This window comes from Felis catus, chromosome C2 (assembly GCF_018350175.1).
Source record: "Felis catus isolate Fca126 chromosome C2, F.catus_Fca126_mat1.0, whole genome shotgun sequence".
NCBI classification, from domain to species: Eukaryota; Metazoa; Chordata; class Mammalia; order Carnivora; family Felidae; genus Felis; species Felis catus.
In genome coordinates, this window is record NC_058376.1 from 107,146,525 (window position 1) to 107,165,187 (window position 18,663).

At 40.4% G+C, this 18,663-nt stretch overlaps 1 protein-coding gene across 13 annotated transcripts in view; it reads left to right on the forward strand.

The window, feature by feature from the left end:
• The first annotated feature begins 2,420 nt into the window (after nt 1-2,420).
• The window catches only part of VEPH1 (ventricular zone expressed PH domain containing 1), a 254,352-nt gene continuing 238,109 nt past the window's right edge, over nt 2,421-18,663 (forward strand). For 3 of the 13 annotated variants that reach the window (XM_019810516.3, XM_045037396.1, XR_006585329.1), the window contains exons 1-3: nt 2,585-2,766; nt 6,426-6,696; nt 10,773-11,069. In XM_019810516.3, the coding sequence (XP_019666075.1) occupies nt 10,932-11,069 (138 nt within the window). In that variant the 5' untranslated portion in view covers nt 2,585-2,766; nt 6,426-6,696; nt 10,773-10,931. Of the gene's footprint in view, nt 2,556-2,583; nt 2,767-5,521; nt 6,005-6,406; nt 6,697-10,772; nt 11,070-18,663 lie in introns of those variants that run through there. The other 10 variants (XM_019810513.3, XM_045037397.1, XM_019810520.3 and 7 more) reach the window with 8 other exon arrangements.

Below are 18,663 nucleotides of genomic sequence, written 5' to 3' on the forward strand. Positions count from 1 at the left end.
AGTAGAAAACTCCAAGTTCTAAAGACTAGAAAATGGATCATTGAGGGTAATCTTAGGATGTATCCACTATAGACCATGCAGAATGCTGAGGACATGGAATGGACAGAATCTAAGATCATTGGCTGTGAGCGGGAAAAGAAAAGAGAAATAAAAGATAATGCACAGCCTTCTAGTTTGTGTGCTTGGTGGATTGTGAGGGCCCTTCACCAAGATAAGAAACAGAAGGAGGAGTTAGTTTAGGAGAATGATGAATTATCTCAAATATGAGGGCAAAGACATTACTTTTACTACCATTTTTTAATCAAATTATTCTCTATTAAAATGAATTAAACTCAATAAACCTTAGCCACAGGTCGTGATTTCCCTGTTCAAAACAAAACAAAACAAAACAAAACAAAACAAAAACCCACTTGATTCTCACAGTCCAAGCCACATGCTTTGTTACTGAACCAATAGGGAGTTTCTGAATATATCTGGGTTTTTTCTGTGCCTATAATGAACTCTTGCAAAGCTGGGAGGCTGAACACAGAAATGGTGTATCTGAAGGAGTGTCACTGATTTCAGGTAGAAAATCTATTTTTAGAAAATGAAATCATCTAAAAATTCTGTGTTTATATGTAATTTGCCCACTTAAATCTGCTTTAAAATGTATGTATTTCTTGTAAAGGAAGCATCTTAATACAACTTTGTGGTTAGAGAGAATGTTCTTTATTTCAAGCTTACCAAAGGGTTTAGGGACTGTGCAGAAACAGAAGGGGGGAAAAATAAAGATAAAGCCATGTTCTGTGCAACTGATTACTCAGAGGAATTAATAAAATTCCACATGGATGGATGGATTCCGTGATCAGGTTTATTGAGTTCAAACAGTATGTAGCTAGAAACTACCAGACAAGTCTAGGTGGTTAAAGTGGAAGTATTTGGGGGAAGTGAACATGTTGTTGGTTAAAAGAATCAATTTAGGAAGTCACACTTTAGGTATACGGAATGACTACATTCGTTTCTAGGTCTTTCCTGCCTCACTGGCTGTCCATGAAAGCCTGTGATTGTTATTGAAGGGGCTCATTTGTCATAGTTGGTTCCTAATACATCTCCTAGTGCATCTTCCTTTGCAAGGAACTGCACTGTGAGAACCCAGAAGAACCTTCTCACAACCCGGGGTTTGGCTAATTTAGCCAAGCAGAACTTTTTCAATGGCAAATGGCAGAAAACCCAATGTAAAATCACTTAAGCTATTAAGCACTTGGTCCACAGTGAAGGGTGGATCTTGTCAACTTCAAGGGCAGCTGGTTTAAGTGGCCTAAACAAAGTCACTAGGATTTGGTTTCTTGGTGGCCATGTGGCAAGGGTAACCAGACCTTCTATCTTCTTGTCATCAAATCTAGCAGGAAAGACTCTGTCCCCTCAATGCCAAACATTCATCTTTCTCATGACTCTCGCTGGCCTGGAAGGGGTCACACCTCATTCTCTGAGTCAATCACTATGATCAGGAGAATGTCATCTCTCTGATTGGCTAAGACCAACATGTTTTATCTGAGTGAGCTCTGCCCAAAGAATGTTGCTTCCCAAGGGAAATTTGGGTACAGTTTTTACCAGATAAGTGGGTGTTGGGTGGTAAACACAGGACAAAGTCCTCTTCGCCCCAGAAGTGTGCCTATTAATTGAGCCAGAAATTTGTGTACATGGCAGCACAATTGCCAATGACATAGAAATATCAATATTTCCAGATATATACCTTACACCTTATTCTTCCCCACACATTCATACACTTAGTTTGACTGAAAGCTAGTTAGAAGAGGTTCCGAAATATTCTGTTGCTTTATGTGTAGGCAAAACCTCAGATCAATAAGGGGAGAAAGCCCATGTCATATACATAAAAGGGGAGAGGATAGCCTCCAGATATAACAATCCACTGGGTACCACCAATTAATTTATGCATTAGAGGTTTGGAGAGCATTCTCCTTAAAAGAGAGAGAGATGTAAGACTGCTCATAAGGGATCCCCAGTGTATTAGGCCTGAGAAGAGGAGTTCTATATTTGGATGGCAAAAGGAAGTGAATTAGCAACTTGGATTGGCGCAAGAAAGAGCAGTGCTGGCCTGGAGAAATCCCCAGTGGTACTTGGGATGCTTCGTTCAGTTGTTCAGTGTTTCACTAGCAATACCAATAGCAGAGTTAGACTTTGTTCCTTTAGACAAGCCATTTTGTTTCTCTTGTGGTATTTTCTTCCATCGTCTTTGGTTTAAATACTATCTCATTCCACTACTTCCCTCTTTCCAATCCACACCAAGCCGTTCACTGATGCCTGCCTGATAAAAGGCTCTACATCTGGTATTAACCTAAAACTTCCTTGATTCCTTAAAGTGAGTTATTCATTAACGGAAGCTAAGTTACTGGTTGTTAGGCAAATCTTCTAATACTCTCTCTCAAACTACCGATCTGCTCAGAGAAGCTCCTATAAACCTACTGTAGAAAGAGGTGAAGCTTTGTGCCAATTGTTAGCTTTAAGCAGAAGGCTGGGAGAGAGAGAGAAGTTACTCATTTGCCCGATTCCACACGGTGAGTCCAGGGGAGGGAATCAAGTGTACAGCCAGCCTGACAAGCAGTGCAGGGAAGCACGGCGCCTGCCAGCAGGACAGGACAGGACAGGAAGGGGCAGGGGCTACCGGGCTGCCTCTGAGCATGGTCATGGGTTCCAGCCGAATTACTCTAAAGATCAAGCATTCTGCCTTCTATTTCCTATAATGGCCAGAGTTTCCTGTGCTAAGAGGTATGGCTATCTTTTCCCCTGTCCTTTTGTTCAGCAAAAACAAAAGCTAATTAAAGTAAATGTCAGCAGCTGCAGTGATGAAGGAGTGGGCTGCGGGAGTGGGGCAGAGAAACTTCCAGGGGCTGGCTGATTATGCAGATAAAGCACATTTGGGAGTTGTGTGTCTAGCCCTGTATGCATGCTTTTCGGTTATTAGGGTAAAAAAGCCACCTCTCTGTGGGTTATTAAAACATGTCTCTAGGCCTCAGGAGCAGAAATTTGTGCTTCTAGATTCATAGTATGTGCATTTTTGTTTTATTCCTTAACTGTCTGGGCTCATTTCTATTTCACACTTTTGTTTACCTCAAGAAACATCTTACAACCAGCAAAGAAGCTGGCCCTGCCTATGGTTTTCAAAGAAAATTCACGCATCTTTCCAGTCAGTGGGTTGAGCAGTCACCATTACTGTTTATTGTTGCTGTCATTTTTTCCTTTGATATTGATTTTAGTTATCTTACAAATCATAATTGAATCTAACTACTTTTTTGTTCTTCTAAATACATATTTAAATTGCTATAGTAACCAACCATTGGATTCCATGACATTTTAAATTGAAGCATGTATGTTTTCAATTTAAGGAATAGAAAAAAATACTTAAGACATTATTTGAATTGGTCAATGCAGGTGTTTAGTATATGGAATTTAAATGTAAATAAAGACATTTAACAGTGAATTTTCTTTGTAATTTGAGAGCTTGGGTATGTTTTCTGGGGGAAAAACCCTACAAAATTGGAATTAAAAAATTTTAGCAAGATTTATATTAACTACTCATATTTATATTTATATAATATTTATTCAGTTTATACAAAGATTTATATCAATTAGGAAAATATGACCTGCAAAGTCAAAATTTACAAAAATGGATACACTATGAAGTCATTATTACAGATCGCAAATTCTTGGTTTAGAAAGTTTGTTAGACTTGAAGATGTTTCCCTCATTTCCAATGAAAGAAAGTATTTCCTATTTGTGCTTCAATAAGTTGCGATATGTATTCAAAATAAAATATGTTTTTTGAACTGTTGCCTCAATAAGTCACCAAGCCTATTTTTGTATGTGCTTATGATAATTAGCCCGCTACAAACTTAGTATGAATTCTAGAAAAAGACCAAGGACTGAGTCCTTTAGCATCGTTTGGAACAACCCAGCCTCAGAGGCTTTCAGTAGAAGTGAATGTAGCAAGATGTCATGGCAGAGGAAACCGAGAGACGCACAGGGAACAATAGACATCTTGTGGGAAGGGCTGAAATGTATGCGGCCAATTCCCATGGGAACGCCTGTAGTTCTTTCACACTGTGTGAAAAAGATGCTCCTTGAAAAGAATCTTTAATCCTTTCTTTCAAAGGAAAATCTATCCGAGAACTTTATTTAAATTTTCTAGAACCCAAATGGGTCTAACCTAGTCAGTGGGCATTTATAATACAGGTGAATAAAATGAGAAAATTTTGATGCGCAGTAGTGTTATCCAAAGCATAATGCAAATAAATGTTGTTATTCTAGAATTTTCTAACGTGAAGAAACCAGGGAATACTCTAACCCGAAGTTGGAAGCTAGAGGCTAATTTTCACAGAATAAATTGGCTTCCTGAGTTAATTATGTTTATTGAAACCTCCCAAAGAGCTTCAATTTTTTCCACAGGTGGTATCCCAATAGTGGTTCAATTAAGTCCACTGGTTCATATGTATTTTTATTTAATAGATCTACCGGTGCATAGTAGAATAAACCAGCAATGTTTTATTAGTGCCCATTGAGTGCAGGTCACCTTGAAGAGTCCTAAAGAACTTTTTCCTCTGGTGCCCTAGAGGGAATTATACACTGCATCCTTGCCAATAAATGTGGGAGTGAGCACTACACTTACGTAGGAAACTCGGGTATTTGGATTACCCAGCCACAAAAAGTCTGAGATACATTGTATTTTAGTCCATTTCCACTCTGTAAAAAATTCAGTTACTGTTTAGCCATGGTTGAGGAGGTAAGGCTGTCTCTCCAGGGAACAAATTTGCCAAAAAACTAATATGGACACATTCAAGATAGTGTATAAACTACCCAGATTTAGGTTGGGGGGAGAGTACAATTAGGCTATAAATATGACCCAAATGGAAAAAGGACTTTATAAAAAATCTTTAACATGTGAACTCAGTGTTGGATAGCAGTATAGCAGTATATTAGCTCTTAGAAGGGATGGCATAGGGACATAGTACAGGAAAATGACCTATAAGAATAATGACATTATTAGGGATATGATTGCTGTTACTTCTTGTGTGGTTGCTATATGCTAGGTTCTGTGGTGAATGCTTTACATAATCTCATAAAACCTCCCAACAACCCATATCACAATCCTCAGGTGCAAATAAGGAACCTGAGGCTCTAGGAATTAATTGATCGACCCCAGTAATGATACAGCTGAATCTAGTTGTGTTTGCGTTCCCACACTCTTAACCACTCTGCTTTTCTTACTGGGTTTCTATAAAATGTCCAAATCTGGACACTACATTCCTTTAAAAATGGAAGAAAATTGGATAAAACCTAGCGATAAGAGCCATTAATAAGGAATGGAGAATGAAGAAGAGGGAAGCCTAAAGAGATACAGCCTGTTCCTTTAAAAGAGAAGACTGCATCACTATCTGTAAGCCAGAAAATTACCAGTGAAAGGCTACACCTGCTCATGGGTGCCTGGCTTCTCCATTTTTATAAAGAAAACTCTTAAAGAGAATTCTCCATATGTGGATGGCATAAAAGTGTGATTTACCACCAAATGTCTAGAATGATTTACAAGGTCATTCCCCTGGGGCATATGACCCGGTTCAATGGTAGTGTGTGACCCCTCTGACCACATGCCTTTGTGGGGTAGCGCTCGCAGGAGTCACATCTTTGTGACCACACGGATGAATTTGTCTGCTGCACAGCTTCCTGTATGTTTTGCCAGCAAAGAGGTGATTTGATGGGCAGAAGACCCTCAATAAGGACAGATAAGTTGGGAGTAGAGAATAATACAATTTAAAAGCATGTTTTTTAATGCACCATTAAGCACTGAAACCATTAAGTGTTGAGAGTTTCAGTACCTTTTCCTCCTCTGGAGTGTCAGCAAGATAAACATATTCTCTGAGTGTCGCTGCAATATTTAAAGTACAAATCTGACTTAAAGGGCAAATCCAAGTGGATTTTTATGAACCTCCCAGCAAATAGAGTGGAAAAGAAGGTATGCATTTTTGGTTAGTAGTTTGTTCCTTTTAGCAGCAACTTTCTCCATCCTTAAGTTTTCAACAATATTAATCTAGAGGCAGAACAAGAGGATCAGTGCTTTAGGAGCTGGGACTCTTAGTGGACAAATGCTCTGTGTTTCAAATTCTGGGTGTGAAATCTTGAGAGGGAGGGAGGTGTTCATTAAGCCGCAGTCCTCTCTTCCCCAGGCTTTGTGAAATGGCTCCCAATAGTCTTTCCATTCACCTGTTTGAGTTTCTGCTGAAACTGTTTCCTGCGTGGCTTTCTCTCCCCAACACGTCCCACCCCTCCCCATTCTTCCCAGGGAAAGTATAGATTTTCACGAACACAGGGAGTTTTGTTTTTCTCTGTTAAAAACAACTCTACTTTACTGGAGCAGGCTTTCTGTTTCACCCCAGGAAACAGAGCATTTCACTCAGAGGCGACTCTGCACTGGGTGAGGTGCAGCCTGTCACCTGACCAGCTCTGGAGCTGCCAGTGGCATCAGGCTGCATTCCTTGAATTCTTCACCCAGCACTACCGCCACCGCAATGAACAACTTCAGGTTCACTGAGCTGAGGGGATTCCGTCTGCTGTGCCCTCGGAGTCCGCTGCCCGAGTCTCGCGCCCAGGCTCAAAACCTATAGCTGAGTAACAGCAAGCTGCCTGCCTTTGAGGAGTAGCACGCAGGTAAAGCCAGTTTTGTGGGGACAGCTGGGACTCCCTGAAATGTGTCACCCTTGGTGCATAATCATTTTTTTGTGTGGTGTCTGCTTCTCCTTACAGAAACTTGACTTGCCAACCAATATCTGCTTAAAATATATATTACAAATAATGAGAAAGTGGGCTCCAATTTAGGGTCCCTTAAAGATTAAGGACAGAAATTAGAGCAAAAGCTGGGAGTAAGAGGAATTTTATAAGCCAGTTTTTGTAATTCAAAAAGTACGAGATTTGGAGGCTGACCTACTTGGTGTGAATCTTGGCTCTGTGTGTAACCTTTGGCACGGTATCTTACCAGTCCTGTTTCCTCTTTGGTAATAATATCTACCTGCAGGGTTGATGGGAGAACTGAGAAGAAAGTATCTGGCAAAGAGCTTGGTGCATGGAAAGCATCTGAGCTGCACACATATGTGCATTTGTGTACATATGTGTGTGCTTGTGTGTGTTTGGTGGACACGTGTATACAGGTCACAGGACTGTGGCCTTCATGAGGGCAGGGAATTTCTCAGAGGATGAGGTTGGATTTGATCTGTCGCTGACCTTCTCTGCCGTAGCAGAGAGATCAACAGGAGAAAGACGCCAGACACCTGAGCAAAACATTGACCAGAGCTGCTGAAAAATAAATGACATGCCTTGCTGATCCTTAGGCAGGAAGGGGGCAGTATAGTATACCATGTGGGGTGCTCTTTAAATGAAGACTGATGGAAGGGAGGCAGTTTAATAGTTATCACACATGGTCATGTACGCAACTGACAGGGCTTTGTTCTGGGAGATCAACTGCCTTCGGTTCTGACTCTGCAACTTATTACTCCCTGGGTGTTCCTGGGCTGGTTGCTTTCCTCTCTGAACATCAGTTTCTCATCACATGGAATCGTCGTGAGAATTAAGTGACTCAATCCTTACGAAACACTCATAGTAGTGCCTGCCACATGGTAAACACCTGCTAAACATTAGCTGTTGGTGTCATTATTTGACAAGGGGCTCTTTCATGTGTTTTAGCTTTGATCTTCAAAACAACCTGGTGAGATAGACTAGGCATGTATTAGCCCCATTATGCAGATGAAGAAATTGAGGCTCAGAGAACGGAAAAGCACGAACCAAAGGTCCAACAACCAGAGTGACCAGGCTAGGACTTGAATCTCAGTCTGCAGACAAGCGTCTGACTTAGTATGTACACAGCACATGTACATTGAATGAAATCTATCCTAAAAATGTCTAGCCCAAACACCATTTCCTTCACAAAGTCATTCCTTATCATCTTTCCCTAGGAGAGATCTCTCTCTCCCTTGTACTTCCCCAAACTTCCTTTATAGTATACAAGAGACTTTTCTCTGGGTCATCCTTGTATTGTAAAATGTTTGGTGTAAGTCTCACCTCTCCCTACCCCACTTTTTAATGTGTAAAATTTCTCATGGATGGCAGTGTTTTGAACAATAATGTTTTGCACATGATGGACACTCAGTAGTGATAGCATGAATGTAGGACTTCATACCAGGTGTCATTGTAAGTGTGGAGAGTAAAGAACGAGCCCAGGGATGCCTGGGTGGCTCATTTGGTTGAGCTCAACAGGACTCTTATTTTCGGCTCAGGTCACAGTCTCACGGTTTGTGGATTTGAGCCCTGTGTCAGGCTCTGCACTGTCAGTGCTTGGGATTCTCTTTATCTCCTTCTCTCTCTGCCCGCCCCCCCCCCCCCCACTTGCTCTCTCTCTCAAAATAAATAAAGGAAAAAGGAGCCCAGGAAAAACCGGGGGTGCTCCCCTCCACCAGCATGTATTTCTGGCCTCCTCAGAACTCCAGCTGCGATACATTTGGGACAGCTGAATGTGCTTCAGGAACAGCCAGATATTGACCAAGAAGCTGACTGGTCAAGGGGAAATCATATCCCATGCCCGTCTAATATCTTATATTTCTGAATATTATTTCACTGAGACCCTGTCACTGTAAATGTCTGAGGCTACGGGGAGAATGCATTAAGGGGAAAATTCTGTCCTAAGGGGAACATGCCGTCCTAATTTTCCCTGTAGATATTGTAACTCGCCCTTCCGCATTTGCCAGGGCGCATACTACCTTGTAGGGCTCTCTGCTGTCTCTCCACCCCATGGAATTCTCCCCCTCACCCCCAACTCTCCTGCTTTTCTCTTCCTCTAAGCTTCTGTTCCTTGTGACTCGCCTGCTGTCTGGTAGGCCTAAAGCCCAGGGCGTAGAAGGGCAAGGATGCAGGGTCAGTGTAGGAGGAAAGAGAAATTCATTTTCATGCTTTACGACTCTACTGATATCTTCATCCTCAAATGTTAATAATGCTCTGAGGGTCTTTACTTATAATAGTAGCCTCACATGGAGCCTTACGTGGAACCAGCATACGATAGCGGTTATGAACTTGAGGGTCGCACTGGAATCTCTGGATCCAAATCCTAGCTGTACAGTTTATTGGCTGTGTGGCTTGGGCAAGTTATCTAATGCCTTGGTTCCTCACCATTAAAATGGGAATGAAATATCCTCATATAGGTATTATGAAGGTTAAATGAGTTAATGTTTACAAAGCATCTAGAACAGCACCTGGCATACAGACAAGCATGTATAAGTATTGAGTATGATTTTTCTGAAGCTGGTGAGCAACACAAAAGTCGCACGTAGGCAATACTACCCTCCACTTCCCTTCAATGGCCTACAAACTGCACTGAGTGCCTGATGAAGGATTTGGCTTGCATTTAGAGACCATATTGCATGGAGAGTGTGTATCTTTAGCCTTTAAAATTGCATTCAGGGGGCGCCTGGGTGGCTCACTCGGTTAAGCGGCCGACTGGCTCAGGTCATGATCTCGCGGTCTGTGAGTTCAAGCCCCGCGTCGGGCTCTGTGCTGACAGCTCAGAGCCTGGAGCCTGTTTCAGATTCTGTGTCTCCCTCTTGCTGACCCTCCCCTGTTCATGCTCTGTCTCTCTCTGTCTCAAAAATAAATAAAAACGTTAAAAAAATTTAAAAAAAATAAAAATAAAAAAATAAAATTGCATTCAGCACACAGAGGTGCCCACACAGTGGGAGCTCAGAGGGGAGGTTTAAGATCACCCGAGGAAGCAGCAGACTCCCCTGTCCCTTTCAAAATCGTTCTGGGGAACACATTCAGAATGAAATGTTGGGCAGACTTGCCTATTGCTTATATTCTTATATGAAATAAGTCACCCTCAGCTGTTACTCTTTGCACGTGGGTCTTCATTTTTAAGTTACACGAGATGATTCCACTTCATTGTAAACCACAGGGGAAGCCCGCTGGCCTGAAGTCAGGGGAACAGCGCTCCTGCAGTTACTATGGAGCCTTTGGGAAGTCATTAAGTAAACGATTGCTAAGGTCTCTACCATTGCAAATGGTCCGTGATTTTATTAGGCCCAGAAGGGAGCTGATGAGAAAAATCAGATATTTAATTTGTGCCATTGCGTTTCTCTCTGTGGACTGTTAATTGAGTAAGAAGTATAGTGGGACTTTATTATTTCAACTGTGGGAGGAGGGGGAAGATTGCCTGATCCCAAAGCCCTTCCTCTTTACCCTGCCTCGCAATGCTGGGGGGAGTTTCTCTTGTCAGTGTAGGAAAGAAACCTGGCCAAGAAGGCAAGCACTGGTTTCCATGTCCAGGAAAAAAGAGAAAACCAGGCAGTGGGTGTTTTCTGTGTTCCCTCTTTCCTTTCATTGCCCTTTTCTGTTTGCTTTCCATGGGAATCTGGGGGAAATATGGCAAGGGTTGTGTGTCCACTTGTTTCCTTGTGGCATAGAATGACGAAGAAGGATACAGAAAGGAGAAAAATAAGTGTGAGGTTTAAGCAGCTTTTTAACATTCCTGTTAAATTCTAGAGAAACCTACACATTTTTGACAGGATCTTTTGGGGGAAAAGAAAATAAATAAGGGAAGAGCTCATTTGAAGATCACCAAGCCAGGATCTGTGACTCTGCACATTTCCAAACTGTCTTTCCGGTCTCTGCTCAGTGGAGAGGTTACATTTTGAGCCCATGCCGTTCTACTAACAGCAACATTGTTTCATTTGTTTCTTTTCCAGAGAGTGTCAAAGAAGACCTCAAATTCTGGAGAAAAATGACCTTTCAAGGACTACAAAGTATATACTTCCTGCTGCATGTTTCTGTCTTACTAACCTGTGATAACTGAAACACTTGGTCCTGGGGCTGCCGAAGGTCAATTGCTTATCAAATTTCCCATCATGCATCAGCTGTTCAGACTGGTTTTAGGACAAAAAGATCTTTCCCGCGCCGGGGACCTCTTCTCTTTAGATGACTCTGAGATTGAAGACAGCCTGACAGAAGCTCTGGAACAAATTAAAATAATTAGCTCATCTTCCGTAAGTAAACTAGTTTTTAAACTAGACTCCCAAAATGACTTATTCTAGGGCCAAAGGATTGTACGTATCCTGTGGGAAAGGAACTTTGCAGGGGAAAGAGGAAAGACCACTTAATACTGGTTCCCTTAATACTGGTTCTGTTCTGTGGTTTAATTTGGTGTCTAAGAAATAACACCAGAGCAGTCTTGACCTAGCGGGAAGCTAGGCTGCCTTTTGCCCATTCATGGAGATCAGAACTCTGGAAATTGCAGACCAGAGTGGAATTATCACAAAAGCTTATCTAAGGGCTGTTTCTCTATCCTTGAAATGACATGGAGAAGAGAGGGAGCAAATCCTGGGAAAAGCAGATCTGCCAAGCTGCCAACAGCATCAATAAACAAAGCAGGGTGTGTGGAGGAGGCTGAATAATGAAAGAAGGCAGGATGACGCCTCCTGCCGCATAGGTAACATAAGACAAGGACAAGGATCACTCTGTTGCCAGAAGTGACAGTTGCCCGGGGCTTGATAACACTGATTCTGTGTATTTCTATAGAATCTCCATTAAAAAAAAAAAAAAATCTTACTTTTTTACTCCTTTTCCTAACCCCCACCCCATTTAATTCAATTCACTCATCATTAGCCCCCAGTGTGATCAGACAAATTTATAATCTCCCTCAAGTCTCCCATTCCTTTGCTACTCTTCAATGTCAAGATTATATATTCTGAAAGTGCTTCCCAAAGAGGGTAGATGTGGAGTGCCCAGTGTGGTTTGATGTTGCCCTTCTTGGTTGTGCATGGGCCCTCCATGAGATCAGTCCCATTTCAAAGACCAAGTCTACCAAGCATCTCTTGTGTCAACAGCATTTGCTAATACTTGGTGCAGACAGCCCCCAGGCAGACAGGAAAGAGACAGGACTTGAGCCATAAAATACTGAATTACCAAATGTGTACACATTTCAGAGATCACAGCTTCCTTCCACATTTTAATGTTTAAAAGGTGTACCAGCAACCAGTGCGGCTTCCTCCTCAAGACTGTCAGCGTGCTCACTTATTGGCCGCCAGGAACATACTAAATCCCCCCGGTGGCCAATGAAGTCATTGCCCACACACTCCTTTCTCAGCTAATGTCTTTGACAGCAATTATGTGTCCACATTTTTTTTCAGAACATTAATCAACTTAGTCTGACTCAAAACACAAGTATTCCTGGTACATTTCCACTTTCTGGGCCATATTTGTGTGCTATTTCTAGCAGTCCCTTCCTTCACACTCCTGCAGAAATGAATTGGCTGAATATGCCACTGATTTTCATCTAATCTAATACAAATATATATATACATATTCCCCTGAAGCCTGTTTCCACTAGAGGTCACTAGTGTCAGTGATTTCTTTTGTTTCCTTCATCAGTTGCTTATTTTTAACAGATGTCAAATTCAGAATTTTAGAACTGGTGAGTTCTGTTATGTGTCGCCACCTTTACCCATTAAGGCAGGCAGGTCCCCTGTCATCAGGGTGTCATCTGTCCCCTCAGATCAGCGTCCTACCAGGCAGATCTGGAGGGCCAGTCATTCTCCTGTGTTCTTCACCTACTAACTGGTGTCACATCTCACTTCTTCCACTGCTCTATCTGTAACTGGCATGAGCAGATGGATGGCAGAATAAAAAGAATTAGTTTTAGAAGGATTGTGCAGATCGATCCATTTTTATGTCTGCTATTCAGTCCTAGTCATAAGCAAGTCTCAGTGTGGAATTCCTTCTCCCTTTCCATTCTTTTAAAAGGCAGTTCAAGGTTTATTATTCCTGAAATGACTTCTATGGTTCTAGTTCTTAGTGATTACTTCTCTCTAAAAATACATAGTTGCCCTTTTGCAGAGTATATAATTAATATACTCTGTTCTTATAGAAAATCATCTATTCATATAACCTCCTGTAGTGAAACTTCTACATCCAAGATCTATGTTTCCAGCCTTGGCATCTCCCCCTAAGCCTCAAGCCCGAACTAGTTGATATCCATTATCTCAAATTCAATCTATCTAAATTAGAAGTTATCATCTTTCTTCCAGCTGTACTATCACTTTCTTAGATCTCCAGGTTTGCAACCTGGAGTCACTCTTGACCTTTTACTCTCACTCTCTCCTTTCCCTATTAGTTCTGTGGACACTCCTTGAGAAACGTCTCTTCCCTTTCTCCTTCTTCTCCTTTTCCTGAATTACCTTCTCCTTCTCCTTTTGCTATCACTCTGGCTCAGGACTTCAAAACAATTGATCTTCTTGCCTTTGGTCTTACTGTTCTCTGGTTCAATGTACTAGAAGTCACCTAATTAAACTTCCTAAAGAAGATTTTATTGCATGTCTCCCATTGTTTGAAACCTTCCCATGATGCACCAATGCCCATGACATTCAATGGCCATTGCCAGTGATTAGTCCACTGAACCACTATGTCTACTCAGTGGCTCACTTCCCTGTTAGCTGCATCCCATCTTTCCCTTGTTATGACTTTCCTAATGACCCTGAATCTCAGTAATCAATTCTACTTCTCAACTCCTTTGTTTGTTTGTTTGTTTGTTTGTTGTGTCCCTAATTTTTTTAATTTTATTTTTTATTTTTTTAAATTTACATCCAAATTAGTTAGCATACAGTGAAGCAATGATTTCAGGAGTAGATTCCTTAATGCCTCTTACCCATTTAGCCCATCCCCCCTCCCACAACCTCTCCAGCAACCCTAAGTTTGTTCTCCATATTTATGAGTCTCTTCTGTTTCACTCATATGGGGACTTTAAGAGACAAAACAGATGAACATAAGGGAAAGAGAGCAAAAATAATATATCAACTCCTTTTTAAAAACAAAGAACTTCCTTTTAAATCATCTTTGCCAGTTTCCTTCTAGCATAGCAATCCCTTCTCTACGATACCTGACAAATAGGTGACTTCTCCTTCTACATTTGCAATGATGAGAACATAGTAAGTTTCTGATATTTCCCTTTGACAAATTTCCCTTTTCCATTGCATGAAGCCTTGATGGAGCCTTTAGTCAAAGTTTTCTACCTTGCCCTTGCCAGGAGAGCAGAGAGGAAAGGAGTGGAGACACTGACTCGAGCTTTCTCCATAGTTCTAGGAAAGAAGTCAGCAGAGGGTGATTTGTCATGACAATGGTGCTCCAAAGAGATAGTCCTTTGCTGTAGTTTTCCACACTTTATCCATTGCTTATGGTCATAACCATAAAACCTACAAAGAGATAACTATTCCACTGTCAGAATTTAAAATTTTTAGTGTGTTCCTCCTTTTGGCTAGATGAAATCTTGACAACTCAGGAAACAACAGATATTGGTGAGGATGCGGAGAAAGGGGAACACTTCTGCACTGTTGGTGGGAATGCAAACTGGTACAGCCACTCTGGAGAACAGTATGGAGGTTCCTCAGAAAATTAAAAAGAGAACTACCCTACAACCCAGAAATTACGCTACTAGGTATTTATCCAAAGGATACAAAAATGCTGATTCAAAGGGGGCACATGCACCCTAATGTTTATCGCAGCCCTTTGTATTTTCTATACATTGTTATTTGGTCTGTTAATTGCCCCAACAATCAAAAGAGTGTAACTCTGTTCCTGCAAGAACCTTAAATATAGAAAGATAGGTATAGGTATCAGGGCTCACCTGTAGCTTCTCTTTTCTCAGCTAAACATCCTTAATGTCCTAGTGTCCTTAGGTATTTCCATGACAAAGAAGGAGCCTATGGCAGAGAAAGGTCATACAACCTCACATTTCCAGGTTTAGGTCTGGAAACTCAAATTTGTCAGTACATGATAAATACTATCCAAATGCAAGACTCAGAGGTATAAATTAGAGTGTTGACTTATTGATTTACAATGCAGATTATAACCCATGTTAGTTGGAATTATTGTGTGCTCTATGCTGTCCTTACCAAGTGCATTTACCCAGTCTTTCTCTAGACAATGAATATCACTATTGATTAGATTTCTTCCTCCTCTATTAGAATCACATTCCAGTCCTGCCGCCCTATATTTAACTCACCTGTAGTCACTCATGTACAGATAGTATGATGGTTAGTCCAGTAGCTGGTCAATCCCACTCATATAAGTGGATTTTCCCCCCCACTTAATTCTCAAAGGGCAATCTTGTTTCCAAATTCTTGAGGTGTCTCATTGTAGCTCCCAAGTACTGCCTACATCCTCAGCATTCTGTCTTCTTTCCCTTGGCACCTTCCTAATTTACTTTTGTAATTTATCATTGCCCTGCACTTAAACCAACTGCTTAGAACAATTGCTGATACTAGTCAGATACTCTGTGTCTAAAATTTCTTTTCTACGGTAACATCTCACAGTTGGCCACATTAATGTTATGATATACCAAAACCCTGAGGCTTAATCAAGACTTATAATTAGGTAACTTGAAAAACATTGTAGGTGTATTGTGTCACATTTTTAAACCATTGCAACAATATTGTTGTCTTTAGGCCCTCATTCCGGGATATTCATACCTTCAAAAAATTATGATTCTGTCCAATATATTAGTTATTTCTATCTTTTTGGAATCTGAAAATTTGGCAAGCAAGTCTTCAATCCTTTTCCTAACATCACTCACAAAATAATTGAACCTTACTAGATTCCATTCTCTAGTCCATGCTCTCTTTTCCACTGGTTAGTCCAAAACACTGCTGGGCAATATTTTGTCCTTATGCTTTGCTTTGAAAGCGCATCTTCTCAAAATTCTCTCCGGGTCCCCAAATGTATCTTTAAGTTTCATCTTTTCATTTTGAGTCCTTTCTGGACTGCTTTCACCTAATAATCATTTCTTCTACTACCTTGGCTCTCCTCCCAGACTACTCATTGCTATCCACTCATCTTTTCCCACTCCCACCACCCTCATTCACCACGTTCCTTTTGCCTAATCCACCAACCCACCTTCTATCTCTCTTTAACTTTTTTTTTTACACCAATAAAAATGTTAGGCATGCACGAATTGCCCAATTTTAAGAATTAGATAAAATTGAAATCATCTGCATGTTTCTATTTCAAACCTTCCTTTTCTCCCAAAGTAACCAATACCCTAATTATGGTATTTATCCATGAATGTTTTTATTTCTTTGCTATACACCCATAACTCAAAAATTATTTATAGCATGATACTCTACGTTTCTAAACTTTATATAAATAGTATCATAAGGCTCAATGTAATGTTTCTGAGGTTTATCTATGTTGGTACACGTAGTCCCAGTTCATTTGGTTTTGGAGTGATAGAGTATTCCACTACATGATTATACCATAATTTGGTTATCCATTCTTCTTTTGATGGACATTTACTATTTAAACAGAGTTATAGTAAACATTCTTGTAATCAGTGTTTTCGCCAAATGTGCTAGTATTTCTAGTGAAGACAACTAGGAATGAAACAATTGGTTTTGGGGTTTTATAGACTTTCAGTTTTCTGATATACCACCAAATTGCTTTCCACCATGGTTGTGCCAACCTGCACTCCCATCAGCCATGCTTGAGATTCCCAGTGGCTTTATATTCTCACCAAAGCTTGCGTTTATCAGATTGTTAACAGTTTTTGTCAATTTAAATGAACCATATCTGACTGTTATTTACATTTGTACTCCTCTAATTATTGGGAAGGTCAACAGATCATTTTTTGGTGTTTATTCGCTATATGTCATTTGGGTTTCAGTAAAGTATTTAGGATTTAGGGGGGTTTTTGTTGTTGTTTCTTTCCATTTTTATATTGAGGTTTTAAAGAAGTCTTTTCTTATTAATCTTAAGGACTTTTTGTATATTCTTGTACAAACCCTGTCACTTAGCATGTTGCACATCTATTTCTAATGTAGCTTGCCTTATACCTTTTACTATAATAGTCCTGACAGCTGGTAGGACAAATATCCCCAGACTTCTTTAAAATTGCTTTGTTTGTTTTTGTTCTTTAATAACTTTAAAGAATGATTCTGTCACTATCTTGATAGGAATTTTATTATGACTATAGATTTATTTGAAGAAAATTAACATCTTTATGTTACTGTCTTCTTATCTGTAGGTATTATTTATTCATATTCTTAGATCTTCTTAAGTATCTTGCCGTAAAGTTTTATGATTTTTTTCTTAAAGATCTTAAGAGTTTTGTAAGTCTTTTTAAAAATTTATAAGTATTTTAGGTTTTTTGCTGAGATTATAAAAATTACATCCTTTATTTTTTTTTAAGTTTTTTTCTTAATGTTTTATTTTTATTTTTGAGACAGAGGGAGACAGAGTGTGAGTGGGGGAGGGGCAGAGAGAGAGGGAAACACAGAATTTGAACCAGGCTCCAGGCTCTGAGCTGTCAGCACAGACAGAGCCTGATGCGGGGCTCGAACCCATGAACCGTGAGATCATGACCCGAGCCAAAGTCGGATACCTAACTGACTGAGCCACCCAGGCGCCCCTAAAAATTACATCCTTTAGAAAATATTTTCCAACTATTTTGTTTCAGGTGATTATAAAACAAATGACACTTATTTTTGATCATATATCAGACTCAACTCTCTTTATTAATCTTAATATCTTGTCTATAATTTTTTCCATTTATTCAACAAATACTTCTTAAGCACTTACTATATGCCAGACACAGTACCAGATGCTGGGGATACAAGAGTAGGCAAAATAGAAAAAGAAATCTCTGCCAGCACCCATTTTAATTGGGGGAGACAGAAAAATACACAAAATAAATAAGGAAAGTATGCATTGCATTAAAAGAGGATCCGTAAGTGCTATGTAAAAACAAAAACAAACAAACAAAAAAAACAGAGCAGAGGTTGAGGACAGGGGATTAAAGGTATGGAATTTTAAACAGGAAGACAAAGTGGCCATATTGAGAAGCTGGTGTGAAGCAAAACTTGAAGGAGATGAAGAAGCAATACTTGTAGAAACCTGGAAGAACTCACTTCAAACAAAAGAAGCATCAGATACAAAGTTCTTGAGGTTGAGGGCAGCCTGAAGTTCCTGAGGAATATTAAGGAAGCCAGTGTGGTTGTAGCAGAGAAAGCAAGGCAGGAAGGTCATAGAACATCAGGTCATAAGGAAAGTGGAGGCCAGATCATGCAGGGCCTTGGGCAGCTATTGGAGAGTTCTGACCAGAGAAGTAACATGATCTTATTTTCCTTTTCCTGCTTTGAGAAGAGTCTGTGGAAAAGCAAAGGTGGAATCAGGAAGGCCATTTAAAAGACTATTGCAAAAATCCAGATAAGAAGTTCAGTAGTTAGGGCGCCTGGTGGTTCAACCAGTTAAGCGTCCAACTTCGGCTCAGGTCATAATCTCACAGTTTGTGAGTTCGAGCCCCGTGTCAGGCTCTGTGCTGACAACCCAGAGCCTGGACCCTGCTTTGAATTCTGTGTCTCTTTCTCTGACCCACTCCTGCTTGCACTTTCTCTCAAAAATAAACATTAAAAAATTTTTTTTAATTAAAAAATAAGCAGAGACTTTGGCCATGAGGGTGTAATGGAATGGTGAGAGCTATTCAGTCTCTGGGTATATTTTAAAGGTAGAACCAATAGGATTTGTTGATATAGGGTGGCGTGGAGGGAGAGAGAGAGCGGGACTAAAAATTTTTGGCCTGAAAAGCTACAATGA